This window comes from Rhodamnia argentea, chromosome 5, assembly GCF_020921035.1.
Source record: "Rhodamnia argentea isolate NSW1041297 chromosome 5, ASM2092103v1, whole genome shotgun sequence".
NCBI lineage: Eukaryota > Viridiplantae > Streptophyta > Magnoliopsida > Myrtales > Myrtaceae > Rhodamnia > Rhodamnia argentea.
The window spans coordinates 31,926,979-31,944,827 of NC_063154.1; the positions used below are offsets into that span (position 1 = coordinate 31,926,979).

General features: G+C 39.4%; 1 protein-coding gene across 1 annotated transcript; it reads right to left on the reverse strand.

Annotated features, from left to right (window-relative positions):
• Positions 1–944: 944 nt before the first annotated feature.
• On the reverse strand, positions 945–11,599 carry LOC115745820 (probable disease resistance protein At4g27220). Its single transcript, XM_030681422.1, has 6 exons — positions 8,816–11,599; positions 5,898–6,486; positions 5,729–5,793; positions 2,428–3,045; positions 1,185–1,257; positions 945–982 (listed from the first exon to the last, which is right to left on the reverse strand). Exons 1-6 carry the CDS (start codon positions 11,597–11,599, stop codon positions 945–947), a joined length of 4,167 nt encoding a protein of 1,388 aa, XP_030537282.1.
• Positions 11,600–17,849: the final 6,250 nt, after the last annotated feature.

The window sequence follows — 17,849 nt, forward strand, 5'->3', positions numbered from 1 at the left end:
AAGAGGGTGGAAGTTAAGTAGATTAGCAGAGTTACATGAAAACTTACTTTGTAGTTATATACTTGACATGTATCTTTAATAAGAACTGATTTCAGCTTGCTTTACCAAATCGTACAATTTCATTGACTTTGATGTTCGATTTACGGTTTATGAAATTGAGATATTTGTAGTTTGATTTGACAAGATGATCAATCTAAAAAACACAAAAGCATTGACATTACAAAAAACAGAAGCATTTCCTCATAGAAAAAACCAAAAGACTGACCTGAGGAGTGAAAAGTGAAGGGGTGCCATGGTTAATCTCCATAGAAGCTTGCCAAGTCAAACTTCTCATCTTGGGGCAGTGGGCAATGATTAGATCTTGTAATCTGGGGCAATCCAACGTATTAGTCTTCCCTGAGAGGAAACTAGTCAAATTAGGCAAGCATTCCAACCTCATTGAACTAAGGCTTGGGAATGTAATTTTCTCCACAGCACTTCCCTGCCCTTCTTCCGCCGTGATCACTCCTTCGACGTGACCACACTCCTTTATGTCCATTCGAACAAGATTGGCAAGGCACTTAGCCATCAATGGAGTGAAAACGTGTCTTAAGTTGCTACAATTATAAAGGGTTAGGTCTCCTAGAGACTTGAAGGGCAGTGTTCCTTGAAGATCTTTGTTCCATAATTGGCTCAACTTTGGTAGATTGACCAAGTCCAGATGTTGTAGCTCAGGCAGCAGAGGAGTACTTCCCACGGCCTCTAACCTTCCAAGATCAAGTATTTCATCTAGTGACTTGCAATCGCGCACTTGCAATCTTCTCATATTGTTTAAAACGGGCATCAATGTGGATGGAATAGCATTATTAAATGATGGACACTTATCCACCACCAGCGATTCTAACTGCCAAGGTGACTTAATGGGATGAATTACGTTGTGCCATTTTTCCATCAGCCTGGGGCACTCAGACAGCCGCATAAACTTTACTCCAGGAACCATAGCCTGTCAAAAAATGCATCAATAAACATAAACTTTCAGTTATGACCAAAAAAAAAAAAAAAAAAAAACATAAACTTTCAGTTAGCACAAAGTAATTACTATGTGGGTTATCAAAATCATCCAATTACAAATAAGATGGTAACTGATGTATACCATTTCTTCAAACATATTTTGGATAGTGATTTCAAGGTTTTCCTTCCAATACGGCTCTGCTCCTGATTCTTGTACTCCTGATACTTGTGCTCCTGATACTTGTACTCGTGATACTTGTGGCGCTTCTATTGGACCGCAAGAAAAGAACTCCATATTGAGACATCCAGTCACAATGACCTCTTCCAGGAGAGGGAATTGCAAAGTGCATCTACCTAAGCTAAAACATCTCAACCCTATCAACCCATCGAGTTCCATATACTTCAATCGATGGAAATTCACTACATCCTCCTCCTTACTCCCCTCATCACTAATGACTTGAGTCAACATTTTACAATTACTTATCTTCAATTTTGTGAGTCTCGTCAAATTTTTAGCAATTGCCGGTGTGAACATTTCCGCTAGCCCATCACAATGTGACACTTCCAGAGTGTTCAGATGAATAAAATACATTGAAAAGGCTGATATGCTTAGCACACGACTTGGGCCTCCTTTGCTTTCCACAGTGATGCCCTGAGAAAATAGTCAAATCAGTGTAAAGGCTGCTTAGTTAAAAGAGTACTTTTGTTTATGGTATAACTGCTGCATATCGCGAATAATTACTGCATTCTAAGATGTTCAGTCTCATGTGATTTACCAGGAGGAAATGTGCCCTCATGAAATAGAGATTATCATCAATCCGTTTAGATTTGACTTGTATCCGTAACTGAACTTAAACAATTTCTCTCATTCACGTTTCAATAGATACGTACCTCGTGAAAATAACTTCTCCATCAATTATAGTCACAATACCAAATATTTCAGGGATTAATGTCAGCAAGAATGTCCCATCATTCCGTTATAGTATAACATTAGTCCTCTCTGTAGGGTTCAGATTAGAGAGCACGCCCGGTCCACCGTAATATCACACCGCATTCCACGTGTTTTCAATCTTCGTGGTACTTAAGAGAAAGCTAAACCGGCAGAATTAGCCTAAACCCTTTTTCAAGGGGGGTCAATAAGCATGTACGTGGTATATCAGAAGTTGACAAGAATGTTCAGTCACTAATTAAAGAAAACATGATGCTTCGGTGTCGTAAATTTCAATGGATCCAAAGACAGGCCTACAGTTTACGTCTTCCTTTGTAGAGCCACTTGTATCAGACACTTGGCTGTGACCTTAATCATGACGTCAAACATTCACCATCGAAGCAAAACAAAAAATCTTGGGTCATACCATTTTTACCAAGACGGAAGGCTGTTTACGAAAGTGACATCTTATTCTCAGGATGCAAAGCAAAACAGAAACTCTTGCGTACCTTTTTCACCAAGACAGGAGGCTGTTTACGAAGTGACATCTTATTCTCAGGTTGCAAAGCAAGTGTCTCCCCTTCGTCACAGCCATGCTCTTCCAAGGTCTTCAATGGCAGCCAATGTGAAGCATGTGAGGTGTCCTCAATGATTTCCGCATTGCCCCATTCATTGATCTCCGACTCCTCAAGTTGCATTAGATCTCTGGCCATTGAGGCTGGAAACAGAGAGGTGAGGCTCTCGCATTTAAAAATACCAACAGAACGTGGGCACTGGAAGTTAACTTCATGGAAGAGCTCCTCATCCCATACACTCTTTAGCTCTGGTAATTCTATTAACTTAAGCTCTCTCAACCGAAAAGAAGCAATATCATTTCCATCCAGGGAATTCAGTTGCTGAAGTTTGAAAACAACTTCAGCCGAACCACATGCTTTAGCTTCCAACTTTTCCAGGTTGCAGAGCCATCGTAGAATGCAAGAAGGACCGATGTTCACTAGCTTTCTGCATTCATCCACGCATAGTGATTTTAGAGCGGGGAAAGAATCCGCAGCAATTCGAGAGTCCCAAATCATCTCGATGTTATCCATGCCTGTGATTTTCATTGTCTCCAATCTAGGAAATGCAACCTGCGTTGCTCACGGGAAAGGATTTTGTTAAATATAGAAGAGTGCTATGAGGCCTGTAGGTTACTCTAGTTGAGACTGTTTGTTTCTATTGAGCGAGGAGGGTAATGATCGAAAGATAAAGGCAACGTTTTTTCCGGTTTAACATAATAAATATTTTTTCCATTGATAACTGGGGGGTCAAGGATATCGCGTTTCTAAATTTTGAAAAAAAAAAGGAAATTAATTCATCATTAGTTTGATTGACCGAGATAGTATAGTAAGAGAGTTTCTTTTTATTGAGCGGGTAAGGGATTTATCAAACACTTCATTTCAAAATTCAAACTAGCTAGCAAAAAAATCGATTTTCGGATGAAATTTGTACATTAATCGATATTCAGATCCTACGCATATATATTTCCCATATTATAAGATGTTAAGCATATCACATAAGACTCGAGCGTTAAGGTGCCAGATAATAATCAGTATTGTCATAAATTGTCACTTCCAACTTGCTAATTTGGGTGCGACAATATCATGGACATATTACCTTTGTTGAATGCTCAAATGCGGAATCATACTTCAAATTTGAGTTTTTAGATTGACAAGAACAATGAAAAGATTCTATTTTCCAATATTGAAAGGGATATCTGAAAACAAAATTAGTCTTGAGGATCGCGTATCAACTCTAATCCCAAAAAAAAAAAAAGGAGAACAAAATATGAAAAGAATTCAATTACTGAATGTTCACCTTGATAAAATTAAAAAAAATGAAAAATTGATTCCCATCCAAACTTATCTGATTTTTTTTGTCGTCACGTCCTTTTTAATTTGCTCTACTTTTCCTTCCACATGCATGAATTTGTGATTGGATTCTCTCTCTCTCTCTCTCTTCCTTTTTCTCTCATTTTTCCTTTTTTTTGGCTATACAATCATTATTTATTTTTTTCTTGCTTTAATGATCTCTTGATTTTTCTAAATAACTCCAGAAGTCCTTATTCTAAAAAAGTGATGGAGATGTCTAATCTACCCTCTAATCTACAAGAGTGTAGCATGATATTTTTTATTCAAAGGGGACTAATGCTATCTAAGTTTACTATGAAATTCATCCATCCATTGAGTTTCAAAGTACGCAAAAGCAATCATGCACGCGAGTGAGGACAAAGAGAATTTTGTAGAAAAAATGAGGAGTGAAAGGGCTGATAATTTCTAACATGAATTAACACTTACACCATTTTATGGAAAATCCAAAAGTGATAACAAATTGACATGAACTTAATCCACATCAGTTTTATAGCTTAATTAACAACAATACAAAGTTTTCTAATGACATAATTACAAATTCGCTCGCGACACATGAACTCCAATTGTCCGCTAGTCATTTTTTTTATATGAAGTACATCTTTGTTAAGATCTAGATTTTTTTTTTTTTTTTTTTTTTTTTTGGGTCTGTCCTAAGTAAGAACTAGATTCAGTAGCCATGACAAAGGAGATAAAACTGGAGCAATCTTACTAACCGACACAAATAAGAGGATAGGGGCAAGTAAGAAAATGTTCAAAGAAAATCGATGAAATGGCTTGACTTAATGGGAGACTACGGAGCTGAGAGACTCCTTCGCATAATTCCTCTACATTTAATTTCGAGGCAATTAGCAGCATTCTCACACGTTGCAGGGATACAAATTTCGTCGTTAGTGTAAAATTGGAATGTGTTTTAATAAAAATACTTAGTTAAGTTGTATATCCCTCGTTTTGGAAAAGAAAAAAGGTGAAATTTATAACTATTATGTCAAACATGGTGACTTGACAACAGTTGAAAATTCCTAATTGTCGTTGCTATATGGCATAGGAGATTTTCTATGCAAATTGTAATATCGAGAAAAAATAATAAAGCTCATCAAATGAAATTTATACAGGAAGAATTACGTTGTTCATTTGCGAAGCCAAAACTCATTAAAAACAGTAGCATTGAACGAAGCAAGCACCTATTAGAGGGAGGAATCCTCATTGGAAGCAAGATGAGTTGAGAACGAAAAAAAGTTCCCTTGCAAAGAGAATGATCAACATTTTGCAAATTAGAAGTCTAATGACCAGAGTACAAAACCCGTTACTATTAGACTATTAGTTGCCAGGAATGAATTTCACCCTGTAATTTAAGAGTTAACAATTGAGCTCACTGAAGATTAAGCATCCCACTTCTGTATCCGTATTGCTTTATTTTAATTCTCGTTTTGAATTAAAAAATCTCAATTTGAATTGTAACTTTACTTTTGACTTATCCAGATTTTAGGGGGCAGTGATTACGTGGAATGTGACCCAAATCTGAATTAATTTCATTTTTTTCTCAATAATTTTTAACCAAAGTAGGCTCTATAGGTAAATTAGTTAGTTCGCTATGCCTTGACTCCAGAGTAACTATGTAATGGCTATATTCAATTATTTATATAGGTGGGCACATTAGTCATTTACACTCCCATGTCTTTTTTTATATAATTTTTTTAATGTTTTCATGTGATTGATCCAACTCTTGCTTTCTTGGGACTGGCGTGAGTTTAGACTTGCTAATCGTCTGGAGTGCCATGTGGCAACTCAAAATGCGCAGCAAGTAAACGTCCCAGATACCATGACACATAACATTAATGCCACGTACCTTACTCCAACAGAAATCTACTATAATTGCTATTTTGATGTGAAGTTGAAGGCGTACCTCTCCATTGAAGAGGGCGGTGGAGGGTGATTTAATGTGATATTGACTCCGAACTCCCCGTGAACCTGCCAACGATTGATTATTGAATGGAAAAATTGCAACCATTAGTATTGCATAGATGAACTTATTTACAAGATCATCAATGACGACGATAAAAAATCAATCTTACCATTTCCATGAGAGAAGCACGTCAAACTTTCTAAACGTTCAAAGCATAAAGAGGTTAACATCGGAAATGCTAGAGCTTCTGATGTTTCCGTCCCAAACTCTTCTTCCTCAGCAATGATGGCCTCCATTATCTTACAATTTTGTATCGTTAGATCTCCCAATTGTGCAAGAGATTTAACCATGGATGGAAAAAATATAAACTTGAGGTTGTCACAGCCAGACACCTTTAACTGCTTTAAATAATCGAATCTCACTATACCACAAGGATTGTTGCTCCATATGCGCCTCAGGCTTGACAATTCCTCTAAACAAAGGGTGTCTAGCATAAAGGGAATCCCACCATTTTCATTGGCACTTGATTCATCAAGGTCAAAAATTGCATGCACCGAATCACAACGTGCTACTTTCAAGGTGCGTAACTTGCGTAGTTTTACTAGCGAGCCGAAGTTGATAACCTTCGAGAGGGATTTGCACCTCACCACCTCGAGAGATTGGAGACCGGCCAGCCCCAATGAAGAATCATCGCTCCATATTTCTTTGAAATTGGGAAGTCCAACCATTATCAAGGACTCCAAGGACGGGATTAAGACCTGAGGGATAAACCCATCAACAATAGCATTTACAATTGCAAAGGACAGGTAGGAGACTTATACATGCTATAGCAAATTATTGTTGGTGGTTGAAAGAAATTTACGAGCAAGGGAATTTACGACCCTTAGGTTTAATTTTTGCATTTACAAAAATCTATGATTAAAAAAAATGCTAGTTTACTGTTCAATCAGGTATTTTACGACCCAAAAAACAACTAATGAACGTTACTTTTTGTTAAAAATATAACCAGGTATGTCTTCATAATTAGAATTTGTTTGCAATTTACTAACATAAGGGGAAGTACGGTCGTAAAAAATTAGCATTCCTTCACTTTACTAATGACAATGAAAATTAGTGACCCACAATGCAAAAAGACCCGTCGAGGGCTAAAAAGATCCGTCGAGGTCTACTATCTCCCGAGTGGAGATTACTACCATGAAAAAATGAACTATACAATGACCGTGATTATTGAAGACATAGGCAATTTACTACCAAAAAGAAAATTGCTCATTGCAACGAGTGATTGACTATCTCAACAAGATGAGATTGCAATCATGAGAAGTAAATTACTGTGCTATAAAATCTTAATATTCATCCAAGATTGTATGGCCACACACTTCCCATCATTAACATTAACTTCCTTCGTTGCATGGCCTTCAATATAGCTATAGAGATCGTGACTCATCCTTTGATTTAGCTATAGAGATCGCGACATGTAGAATGCCATCAATTGACAATTACCTAATAACAAAGTTAAATCAAATTATTAGCTATTGTGTTTCGTAATGAGCTGCAGCAATCTCAAATTTCCTACAAGTTTTTGTTACCTCAAGTCCTCGTACATTTGAAAGTCCTAGAGACCCCAACTTACCATAGGATAAGTAAACAACTTGAGATTACCCTGAAGTTCGTTTTCCCTGTCATTAGTTAATTAAGGGTGAGTCTAAATCCATAGCCTACATGTCTAAAACCAAAACATTTTACGTGAAGAGACCCAATTGTCCAGGATTACAATGGAAAGCTTTATTTCATTCCCCTTTTTTTCATTTTTCTAGAAGAGTAATTCGTTCAGAAAACTTTCGAAAATCCTTCGCCTGCAAAGTTGCTCGCAATCTCCCATCACCCGTCGCTCTCATCTATACAACAAGTTCAACTTCTCTGGGTTTCGTTCATTGGGCTGTTGTGGTTATGATCCAAATCATCAACTACATATTCAAAAGTTTTCAATTACATAGCGCCTGAGTTAATTCTTAAAGTCTGATTTCTAGGGGATAAAGATAAATAAGAAACCATTATTTATTCATATCGAGAACGTTACTTCAACGAATTGAAAACTGTAAAATTTTCTTAATTAGTTTCTGAACAAGGGGCACTCGTTTACTAAGTTCAACTAGTAATAATAATGACAACAACAACAATAATTATAATGATGATGATAATGATGATATACTCATTTCACAATTTATAATTTATGTAAATGCATCTAGGGGGGCAAGAGAGAGATTCTATTGATAAAAATAGAGAAGAATTACAAATTTACTCTTGAAAAATCACATGTTGGAACATGCAACTAAAGAAATGGAGAAGGGTTGATGGCTCAAAGGGTTTTGCGTAAATTTTGAAATGTTGAAGGTAAATGTGTATCGCCCTAAATCTCCATGGGGGATTTCGTATAACTTTGCATCAAAGTCGCTCACTAATGCCAACGATTAGGAGATATTAAACATAAAAGTGTGCAAGTATTATACAATTTCGTACACGTGTGCATGAACATGCACAAAATTGTGTACTGTTCTAGCTATGGGTCTTAAGCAATTACTAAGTGCTTATTTAAATGTACAATACACGAAAGATGTGCATCAATTAGATTATAATAGTTCCTTTTATTTCAAACCCAGTCCTCTTACCCATTGTTCGTATTGGTTGTTACCTGAGTCATCTATATGATATATTTTATAGGCAATAGCAAAGTTAGATAACTAACTCCAGAGGGAGCTCAAAAAAATAAAAAATAACTCCAGTGGAATCCATTTCACAAGACTATGAAATTACTTTACCGTGGAATTATTTAAATGCCAAAATTCCCTTCGGGTTTGCTTTATGCAACCTTGTTGACATACATATACTTGCAGCATGAAAGTTGAAAAAAACTCAGAACCTATCAAAAAATAAACCTACATGGATTTCGTAAAATTAGTTGGATTACTACAAAAACAAGAGGAAAGGGAAGATTGCTTCATCTAACTAGAGAAAATCAACTGACCATAATAAAATCAATAAGCATTATAATTTGTCATTATAAACTATATTCTTTTGATAGTATGTTACCTGTTGCCCATAGAAGAATGCAACTTGAGTGCCAACATGGCCATCTGATGTACTACTGGAAGAAGCCGTCTCCGCAGAGAAAAAGTTCTCGATATCTGGCAATTCACGCAATTCCAATACCCGCAAATTAGGGAACTCAACTTTGCCACAATCATTAACTTCTACAATCTTTTGCATTGATTCGCAACTGAGAACTCTAATCTCTTTTAGCTGTGGAAGTTGCCTTGCTAATGGAAAAGGAAACAGAACTTTGATCTTGTCACAGCTTTCAACTTGTACTTCTTGTAATGAATTGAAGGACTCGGAGAAGGCACGGCTCTTGCATATCTTTTCCAAGTTGAGGAGATTCTTGAGAATTAATGACTCCAATGTCTTAAAATAAGTAACGGAAGGGCGCAGGAGAATGTAATGGACGGAGGGACTATTCTCGACCCATAGATGCTTTAATTTCTGAAAGTCTTCCTGGGATAACTTGCAAATAGTTCGCACACTTGGATCCAACCCGTCCAAATACAGATAGTCAGTGCTGTCTAAGATTTGTTGTATGCATGCGTCCCAAAGTTCAATTCTTCCTGGATTTGCCTTGATCATCAATGTCTTTGATTCTTTGTAACATGGCAAGTGCGACACATCACCTATTTGGATTTTGTACTCCTTCAATTTTTCCACCTCTAGATCCTTTGGGAGTACACTCAAATTGAGAATGGATACATGCAGAGTGCAGAGGTTCGGCATGTTTTTCAACTCAGTAAGACTAGCATTAGTACGTGGAGTTTTCGGATGCACGGGATCCCATTGATCAAAGCTATTCTCCAAATACAACTCCTCCAATTTGGTCAATCTTCCAAGCACATCCGGTACAATTGTCTTGAGTTGCGAACACTTACTCAAGTCTAATAGCCTCAGCTCTGTCAGCTGCCCAATTTCTGTTGGCAATCGATCAATTTTGGAGTTCACCAAGCTGAGAATTTGTAGCTTTTTTAGCTCACCAAGAATGGATACATCATCAAACGAACATTCATCAAGGCAGAGAGTTTGTAAGCTATCCAACAACCGAAACGGTGAAGGCAAATGCGAACGCGAACGAGTGAGACGTATCCCAGTAAGATTTAAGACTTTGAGTTTACTCATGTAGTTGAAGTACGAATCCGACACCTCAAGAGATTTTTTGCCAGAGAACAGCAAAAAGATGAGTAAATCAGGGCAATTTAACTCTTCCGGAAGCTTCACCGCATCAGTATCAGGAATACATATAGCCCTACAACTTTTGAGCTTGTCCTGCTGCAGGTTATCTTGATGTTTCAACAGGAGAATATGGTCATCCCTTGAAGCAACCAAGGCAACAAACTTATGAACCAAGTCATGTATCTTGAAACTATCCGCGTCTCCACGGTCTAACGAAAGAGAGGAGTCTTGAAGAGTCTTAATCAGTGTGTTCACCCTATTCCTGGCACTTCTCATGCTGTTATATTCTGAGACTAACGCATAACCCACGCCGTACCGCACCAAGTTTTCACGCTTGGGCTCAGCCACGCCATAAACAACACAAAGTCGTAAAAATGACTTCACCTCCCCGCCTTCTAAACGATCATAACTCGATTGGATCTTCTCATTTATTATCTTACCAATTCCTTCATTTGCGCACATGTCGATTTGGTTCAAAGCATCACTCAATGCAAATTCACTAGCATCTGTAAAATGATTTGCCATTTCGACAATAAGGAAAGGCAAACCTGCACATTTGTGGAGTGCTTTAGCCACAAAGGGTTTGACATCATCATGATGAGCTCTCTCTCCCATCTTCGTCTCAAACAATTTCTTTGCCTCTTTCTCATCCAGCTTAGGTAGGCGAAAGACGCTGTTGCTCTCGCAACGCATGTGCGTAGTCAAGACATTTCGATCTCTCGACGACAACAACAGCTTGCATCCCCTGACTTTGTTGCCAGGTTCGCAAGGAATGCCGACTCTATCTAAATGGAGCTTCTCCGAAAGGTTGTCCAGTATTATGAGGACCTTCTTGTTCATCTGCCCGTCGTTATCTAACCTACTGCGCAGGAAGTCCGCTCGCCGTACGTCATTCTCTATGTTCGGCATGGTCAGTGACAATTGGTTCGCAATCGCTCCTTGAATACTCGTGACCTCTCGTTTTCCCAACAAGTCGGCCTTAGCGATCACATCGAACGAACCCTGTTTCCTTATAATCCTTTCGACAGACGATAAAAGGGTGGACTTGCCGACCCCGCCCATCCCGTAAACCCCGACCACGCTTTTGCTGTCATCGGCAAGAGCGTCCATGATGTGCAACATGATCGAAGCTCTGGATTCGAAGAGGACTTCTTCCTTGTGCTCAATCCCCGTAACAGGAACGGTGAAATAGATCCCTTCGATATTCGCGCCTATTCGAAGAAGTCGCTGAATTTCCTCGATTTTGTCCTCGGCCTCCGAGCTGAACTGATAGAGATCACTGGGTTCGGGAAGAGTCCTGTAGCAGCAAGTCTTGGCCGCCTCTTCGAATTTACGCAACAGGTGTTGCGCCTCCATCAAGGTCGTCTCAGCATTTGCCTGCCAGTACGTGACACTATCATAGACAATCCCAAGATTGTTTCTGGCCTCCACCATGGCATTTCGGACTTGATCAAAAAGGAGTTTCAGTTTCGCAACTTCTTCCCGAAGATTCCGGTCGTAGGTCCTGGAGGAAGTGAAGTAACTGAGTTGATGCTGTAAGGGAACAGCTACGATCTTCAAGACATCCCATGCAATAGAAACGGCAGAGTCGCAAGACATTTTCCCTTGAATTTTTTTTTTTTTTTTTTTTGAGAGACAAAGAGAGCGACAAAAGAGAGAGAATGATGGAAAAAGAGCAGCAGATAATGAAGAGGAAGAATGGTTGATCGGAGGAGAGGAAAGAGAGAAACAGAGCAAGAATGATGAGAGAGGAGGAAGGCGAAGAGATTTGATTGCACGGAAGGACGACGGGAGGGGAACGTGGAAGGGCAATCAATGGAGAAGGAAACACGGCAAACCGCAGAGATTTAGATCTACCTAGAGGAGGCCAAATGGACCCGTGGGCCCGGAACCGGAACCGGCCCTCAAGGGCCGGTTCCGGTTTGTAAATTGTTGGAACCGGCCCGGAACCGTCGGTTCCGGGCCGGTTAAAAAAAAAAAAAAAAGTAGTAGACCGGGTGAAAGAGCAATTGGGCCTTGGAACCAGCGGTTCCGAACCGGAACGGGAACCGGCGGTTCCAACTATTTTTTGAACGGGAACCGCTTGCCTGAACCGAAACCGATGGTTCCGTTGAACCGGCCACCAATAGATCTACCGATCCATCCCACTATTCAAAACGTCATAACATTAACAAAGACCCAAACAGGCTCAACCAACCATCAGTCAATGTCAATTTTTGAGAAGCTGAAAATTCGGTAGCAAATTGCTCCCCCTCGTCACTAACCAAACATGAAAATTTTTAAAAAAGACCCTCTGGTCGTCTCAGTTAAGACAAAAAATTGTGGGAGCCATAAAAAAAAGGGTTAATACCATGGAAAACCCCAAACTAGTACACTTGTGACAAATTTACCCCAAATTATTTTTTTGACCACAAAAAACCCCAAACTGGTACACCCGTGACTAATTTACCCTAAACTGGTACACATGTGACAAATTTACCCTCCGTTAATTTTTATTAAATTTAACTATCAAATTGTTGATTTAGTGACATGTGATAGTTAATGGGTATACCAATATGGGGTTTTAACCCTCTATTTGTTACTGAGTTTATCAATTTGAGATAGGCGATCTTCGGATCCGGCAGTACGGTCTCGTGGAAGGCAAAAGCATTAGAGACGAGGTCTTCGAGCCATCGCCTTTCTTTGTAAGATCGAAGACTTGCTTTCCGTATCATTGTTACCGGGTTATCCCCATGGTCTCCATGGTCGGGATCTTCGCCACTGGGTCGCCCTAAGGCTTACCTATTTATGTCAAATCGTGAACCTCCTTCCTTCAATAGTCTCTTCTTGTACGATGACACCATCCATAGCGCACGGATAGGTGGAGCACCAAGGGTTGTGTCCTCCTATACCGTAGCAGACCAAAAGCCAAAACAAAGTGACAATTTAACGTGGGGTGAATTTGTCACATGTGTACCGGTTTATGGTATTTCGTGGTCAAAATAATTAGTTTAGGGTAAATTTGTCACAAATATACCGGTTTAGGATTTTTGGTGGTAAAAAAAATAGTTTGGGGTAAATTTGTCACATATGTACCAGTTTGGGGTTTTTCGTGGTTAAAAAAATAGTTTAAGGTAAATTTGTCACGGGTGTATCAGTTTAGGGTTTTTCATGGTATTAACCCTAAAAAAAAATGCAGTAATACCTATAGGCCTACATGCGAGAAATTATTCCGTGATTAGCAACTATTACGTCATGAGCCTATATGGGGTGCGTGCTCCACTAAAATAATGACACATGTCCTCCAACATGGAAAAGATGAAAAATGAGAAACTAAAATAAAGAAGTCTCGTTTATTTCTCCTCTGCAAAAAGCACTGAGCACAAGCAAACATTTATTGCTTGCTCTTTCTCTCTACTCTCTCTCCCCTCTTTTACGTTTTCAACTCTCTTCTGTAATAATGCTTTCGCCCTTTCATCCTCTCCCCCATTCACCTCAAGCCGTCCTCTTCTCCTTCTTCTTCACCTCCCTCCTTGTCGCCATCATCGCCTTTACGGCTTCGCTCCAAAGATCGTCCATTGGCTTCTCGAACTCTTCTTCTTCGTCTTCTACTTCTAATTCGCTCCCCATTTAGGACTTGGGTATGTTGCCAACGATTTTGAAATGGGAGAGGTCTGCGATGCTAGATATACCGGTGGCCACTCTGAGTTTTGAGGTTCCGGCTATTATAAACCAGTATAATTTTCTTCCTTTGCTCGTGTCTAGACAGTTGACATGCTTCTCTTGGGGGTGCGCCTTTACAACACCCGATTCTGCGTCTTTTCAAATCAAGTCCCTCGAAGGGTCTCTCCCCGTGCTGTACGCCAACCGAAGACAACCCCATTGGAGTCTGATTCTACGTCTTGTTTAGGAATCTACCTTCTTTATAATTTTGGGATTTCTAGTTCTGGTTTTGGTTATATTTGTTATCCACAACATTTGTGATTTTTTACTAACAATACAAATAATCCCCCAAACGAACTCAATCAATTTCGTGATACATCATTTGTAATCGCACCAGGCCGAAAGAACATTACAAGCTTTTCTAACCGAAAAAGATCTATATAATGTGGATAACAACCGAAGGCCCGCATCTAGATCCTCCAAGGCGATTCTTCTTAGTTCATTTCACCCGGGCATAAGGAGCATGTCTACAAAATCAAAATCAAGCCGAAGATCCAAAGTCTCCTTGGCGTTTATCAGCATTGTTGTTGCTAAACCCGCATTCGGTTTTAGAAAGATACCTCTCAAATATATATATGCGATCTCATCCGGTCATTTTCACGAACGCTTGGTGACCCCTTCAAACAAAGAGCACAGAAGCATCATCGAACAACTAATTCCAACCCGGACGATTTCGGGGACATTAAGACATGCTCAAACAACTGTTTTATACTAATCGAGACTCGATTTTTTCTCAAGCTTCAAATACAACTTTTGGACTCAGCTTACTAAAACAGATCAATGATGTACGTAACTTCAGTGACATTAAAATATGATGAGTTTTAGGAGAGGCCAAGTCGGCGATTTTTGGAGTCTGAGAGGCGACGATGGCTATAAGGACGAAGGCTAAGGCCCTGTTTTGGTTCAAGATTTGGCCAAGGGACTTTGAGAAAATGCAAATACCTTTGGACTAAAGGCCTTTTTCAAAATGCAAGTAGTGTTTGGTAAAGTATATTTTAAAAACACATTTAAAAAGCAACTTTGACGAAAATATTGTTTGGTAAAAAATGAACTTTGTAAAATATTTTTTCTTTTTGAAAAAACAAGCGGCGGCCGGCGGCGGCGACCGGCGGCGGCAGCGGTAGCGGCAAGCAAAGGTGAAAAAATTAAAATAATAAAAAAATTAGTTGCATTTCGCTAAAGTCCTTTAGCCCAAAGTACCTCTGGAGGTACTTTGGGCTAAGGGACTTTGGAGAGCATTTGAGATGCAATTGCATCTTCCCAAAGTGAGTCAAAAAATGAACCAAAAATCATTTGCATTTGACCAAGGGACTTTAGAGCCCCAATGCTCATTTGCAATGCTGAACTAAACAGGCCCTAAGAAGAAGGAGGGGAGGGCTTGAGGTGAACGAGGGAGAGGAAGAGAGGGCGAAATCATTTTTGCATAAGACAGAGGTTGAAACGTAAAGGAGGAGAGGGAGGGAGAGAGAAAGAGAGCAAGCAATAAATGCTCGCTTGTACTCAATGCTTTTTGCAGAGAAAAGAGCAACGAAAGCTCTTTATTTTAGTTTCTCATTTTTCATCTTTTCCATGTTATAGGACATGTGTCACTTTTTTAGTGGAACATGCACGCCACATAGGCTTATGACGCGGTAATTGCTGACCACCGAATAATTTCTCCAACGAAGGAGAGCTCCGTCAGACAAAAGAGTACATATGGCCCCCCACCTATGGCATGCATGGTTGTTGACGCCTAAATTTTGATTAATCTATTTTTTGCATAAAAATTATAAAAAATCATCTCACATATTTATTTTTAGCGTACATTGCATTGGCATATAATTGGGCAAGCGGAACACTTAATTTAGCATGCGTCTAGACTAGGTACGGGATGGAAAAATACACCGAGAAGATTTGAAACTTCGGGGATCGTATTGCAAATACTTAAAATTTCGGGGACTGCATTGCAAATACTTGGAACTTCAGGGACCGTATTGCAAATACCAAAAGAAGATGAAGAAGGGAAGATGAAGAAGGGAAGATGATGAAGGGAAGGTGATGAAGGGAAGATGAAAATGGAAGGTGAAGAAATGAAGATGAAGAAGGGAAGGTGAAAATGGAAGGTGAAGAAATGAAGATGAAGAAGGGAAGATGAAAATGGAAGGTGAAGAAATGAAGATGAAGAATGAAGGGTGGAGAAATTTGGCTATAAGAGAGGGGGGAAGTGGAAGAGAATTGAGAGAGAGAGTAGAAGAGAATTGAGAGAGTTTTTTAGGAAGAGTGGAAGAGAATTGAGAGAGTTTTGAGAGAGTTTTTGAGAGGAATTTTTAGAGAGGAAAAAGAGAGTTCTTGAGAAAAATCAGAAGAGAAAATTCGAGAGTGAAGAAAAATGTTTTAGTCGAGCATCATCTTCGACGAGTCCCGACACATATTTTGCCTCTCGCCACCCAACAACGCCATTGCTTGCCATTTTCGACGACGGCCGCGTTCTTCCAACTCCGAGATCTTGAAGGGAACTATAACGTGTATGTGAGTAAGATTTTGTGTAATAGAAGGTAATCCTTTCCATCTCGATCTACAAAAATGTAATCGTTTGGTTTGAACATTTGTTTGTTTATTTTAGACATGCCACGTGTTCCAAATTTTAGCATTATTACATGTTAATTTATTTTTATAAATACTCGTGATCGGTCGTTTTCTTTCTTTCTAAATCACCCATGGTGTATATCGTACAAAGTTCAATGTTTTACATCCCCATAAAAAAGAGAAAAAAACCAAAAACATTGCATCTTTGAATTTCAAGTAAAATCCATCAAAATTGCCAAATCAAATATTTTTCATGAAAATGGTACCGAAAGGGCGTTAGAGTAATCTAGCGTAACCAAATCCCCGAATTCAAAATCTCCGGTTCGCGGAAATAAGATAGTTTTCTCCCGCTATTTTATTTAGGTTTCTAATCAACCTACCGAAAATGATTAGTGGCGACTCCAAATTCAAAACACGTTACATGTTAATTATTCGAACCTTAAGTTGCGATTTGGTATGGACTTGGGAGAGTCCGAGTTAGGTTAGTTAATTAATTAACCCGATAATCCATTAGCCCGAAAATTAACTCGTTTATTTTTTTTGAAGGTCGCGACAATGGTGCAATCATGAAATAATAACATTAGTAATGACGTCATGGAAAACAAAAGCACAGATCGAGAGCACTAAGTGGACCCCCCTTATTGCATGCAATTTTCGGTCATAGAATTGTGGTCATAATCCATGGCGGCCTTCTCGGAATAATAGCTTTAGTAATGATGCTATGGAAAATGAAAGCGTAGACTAAGAGTACCGAGTGCTTCCATCAAGTCAATCGCCGGTTAAAGTTGTTACGAGGAACAAGCGATCGAATAATAAAATAAATAGAACAAGAAAATAAATCGGACACCGGATGTACGTGGTTCAGTCGTAGAGAGAGCAAGAACAAATTCCACTATAGAACGAGCGATACACGGAAATTACGCACCAAACTCGAGTAACTCAAACACTCTCGGTGTCACGCCCCGACTCTCGAGCTCGCGATCATCCCTCCCTTACTCGCCTCGTGTCATAATTGATAGCGTCCCGGGTAGACTATCGACCTATGAATTTACTGCGCATGCGGAATGTACAATCTCCCGGACAATCAAAACAGAAGGGATAGTATAGTAGGAAAAATTAACACAACCAATTCACAAAACATAACTTCATTCAAAAGACAGAATAGACAAATCTTAACCCTACCGAGCTACTGAAGATATACAACCCCATGCTTCGGGGTGGCTCACTAGGACCTCAAAAAGACATAAGGTTGGGTAAGGTTAACCCCTCGTTTACTCCCAAAAATCCTACCATAATCCTCTCGGTTCATCGTCCACGGCCTCCAAGATCGCTCGAAAATTGTTAACCACGACGGGGTGAGAAATTAATCTCGGTGAGCCAACGCCTAAGCCCGGTTAGGACGTTGATTCGCTCGTACACCCTAAAAAGCAATCACATGAGCACAAAACAGATATTTCAATCACGGGCAACTTACCCTCCAAGCCACACGTAATGCAATGCGCACTCGACTCAACGCTCAATCAACCAAATCAATTCATCACCGCAAAGCATCATAGCACTTGCATGCACAAGACACCACACG

Coding starts and splice junctions, on each gene's coding strand:
- LOC115745820 (XM_030681422.1), bottom strand. CDS start 11,599: ATGTCTTGCGACTCTGCCGTTTCTATTGCATGGGATGTCTTGAAGATC. Junction 3,046..5,728: donor CCGCCCTCTTCAATGGAGAG/GTACGCCTTCAA, acceptor TGAGCAACGCAG/GTTGCATTTCCTAGATTGGA. Junction 1,258..2,427: donor CTCCTGTCTTGGTGAAAAAG/GTACGCAAGAGT, acceptor GCGGTCCAATAG/AAGCGCCACAAGTATCACGA.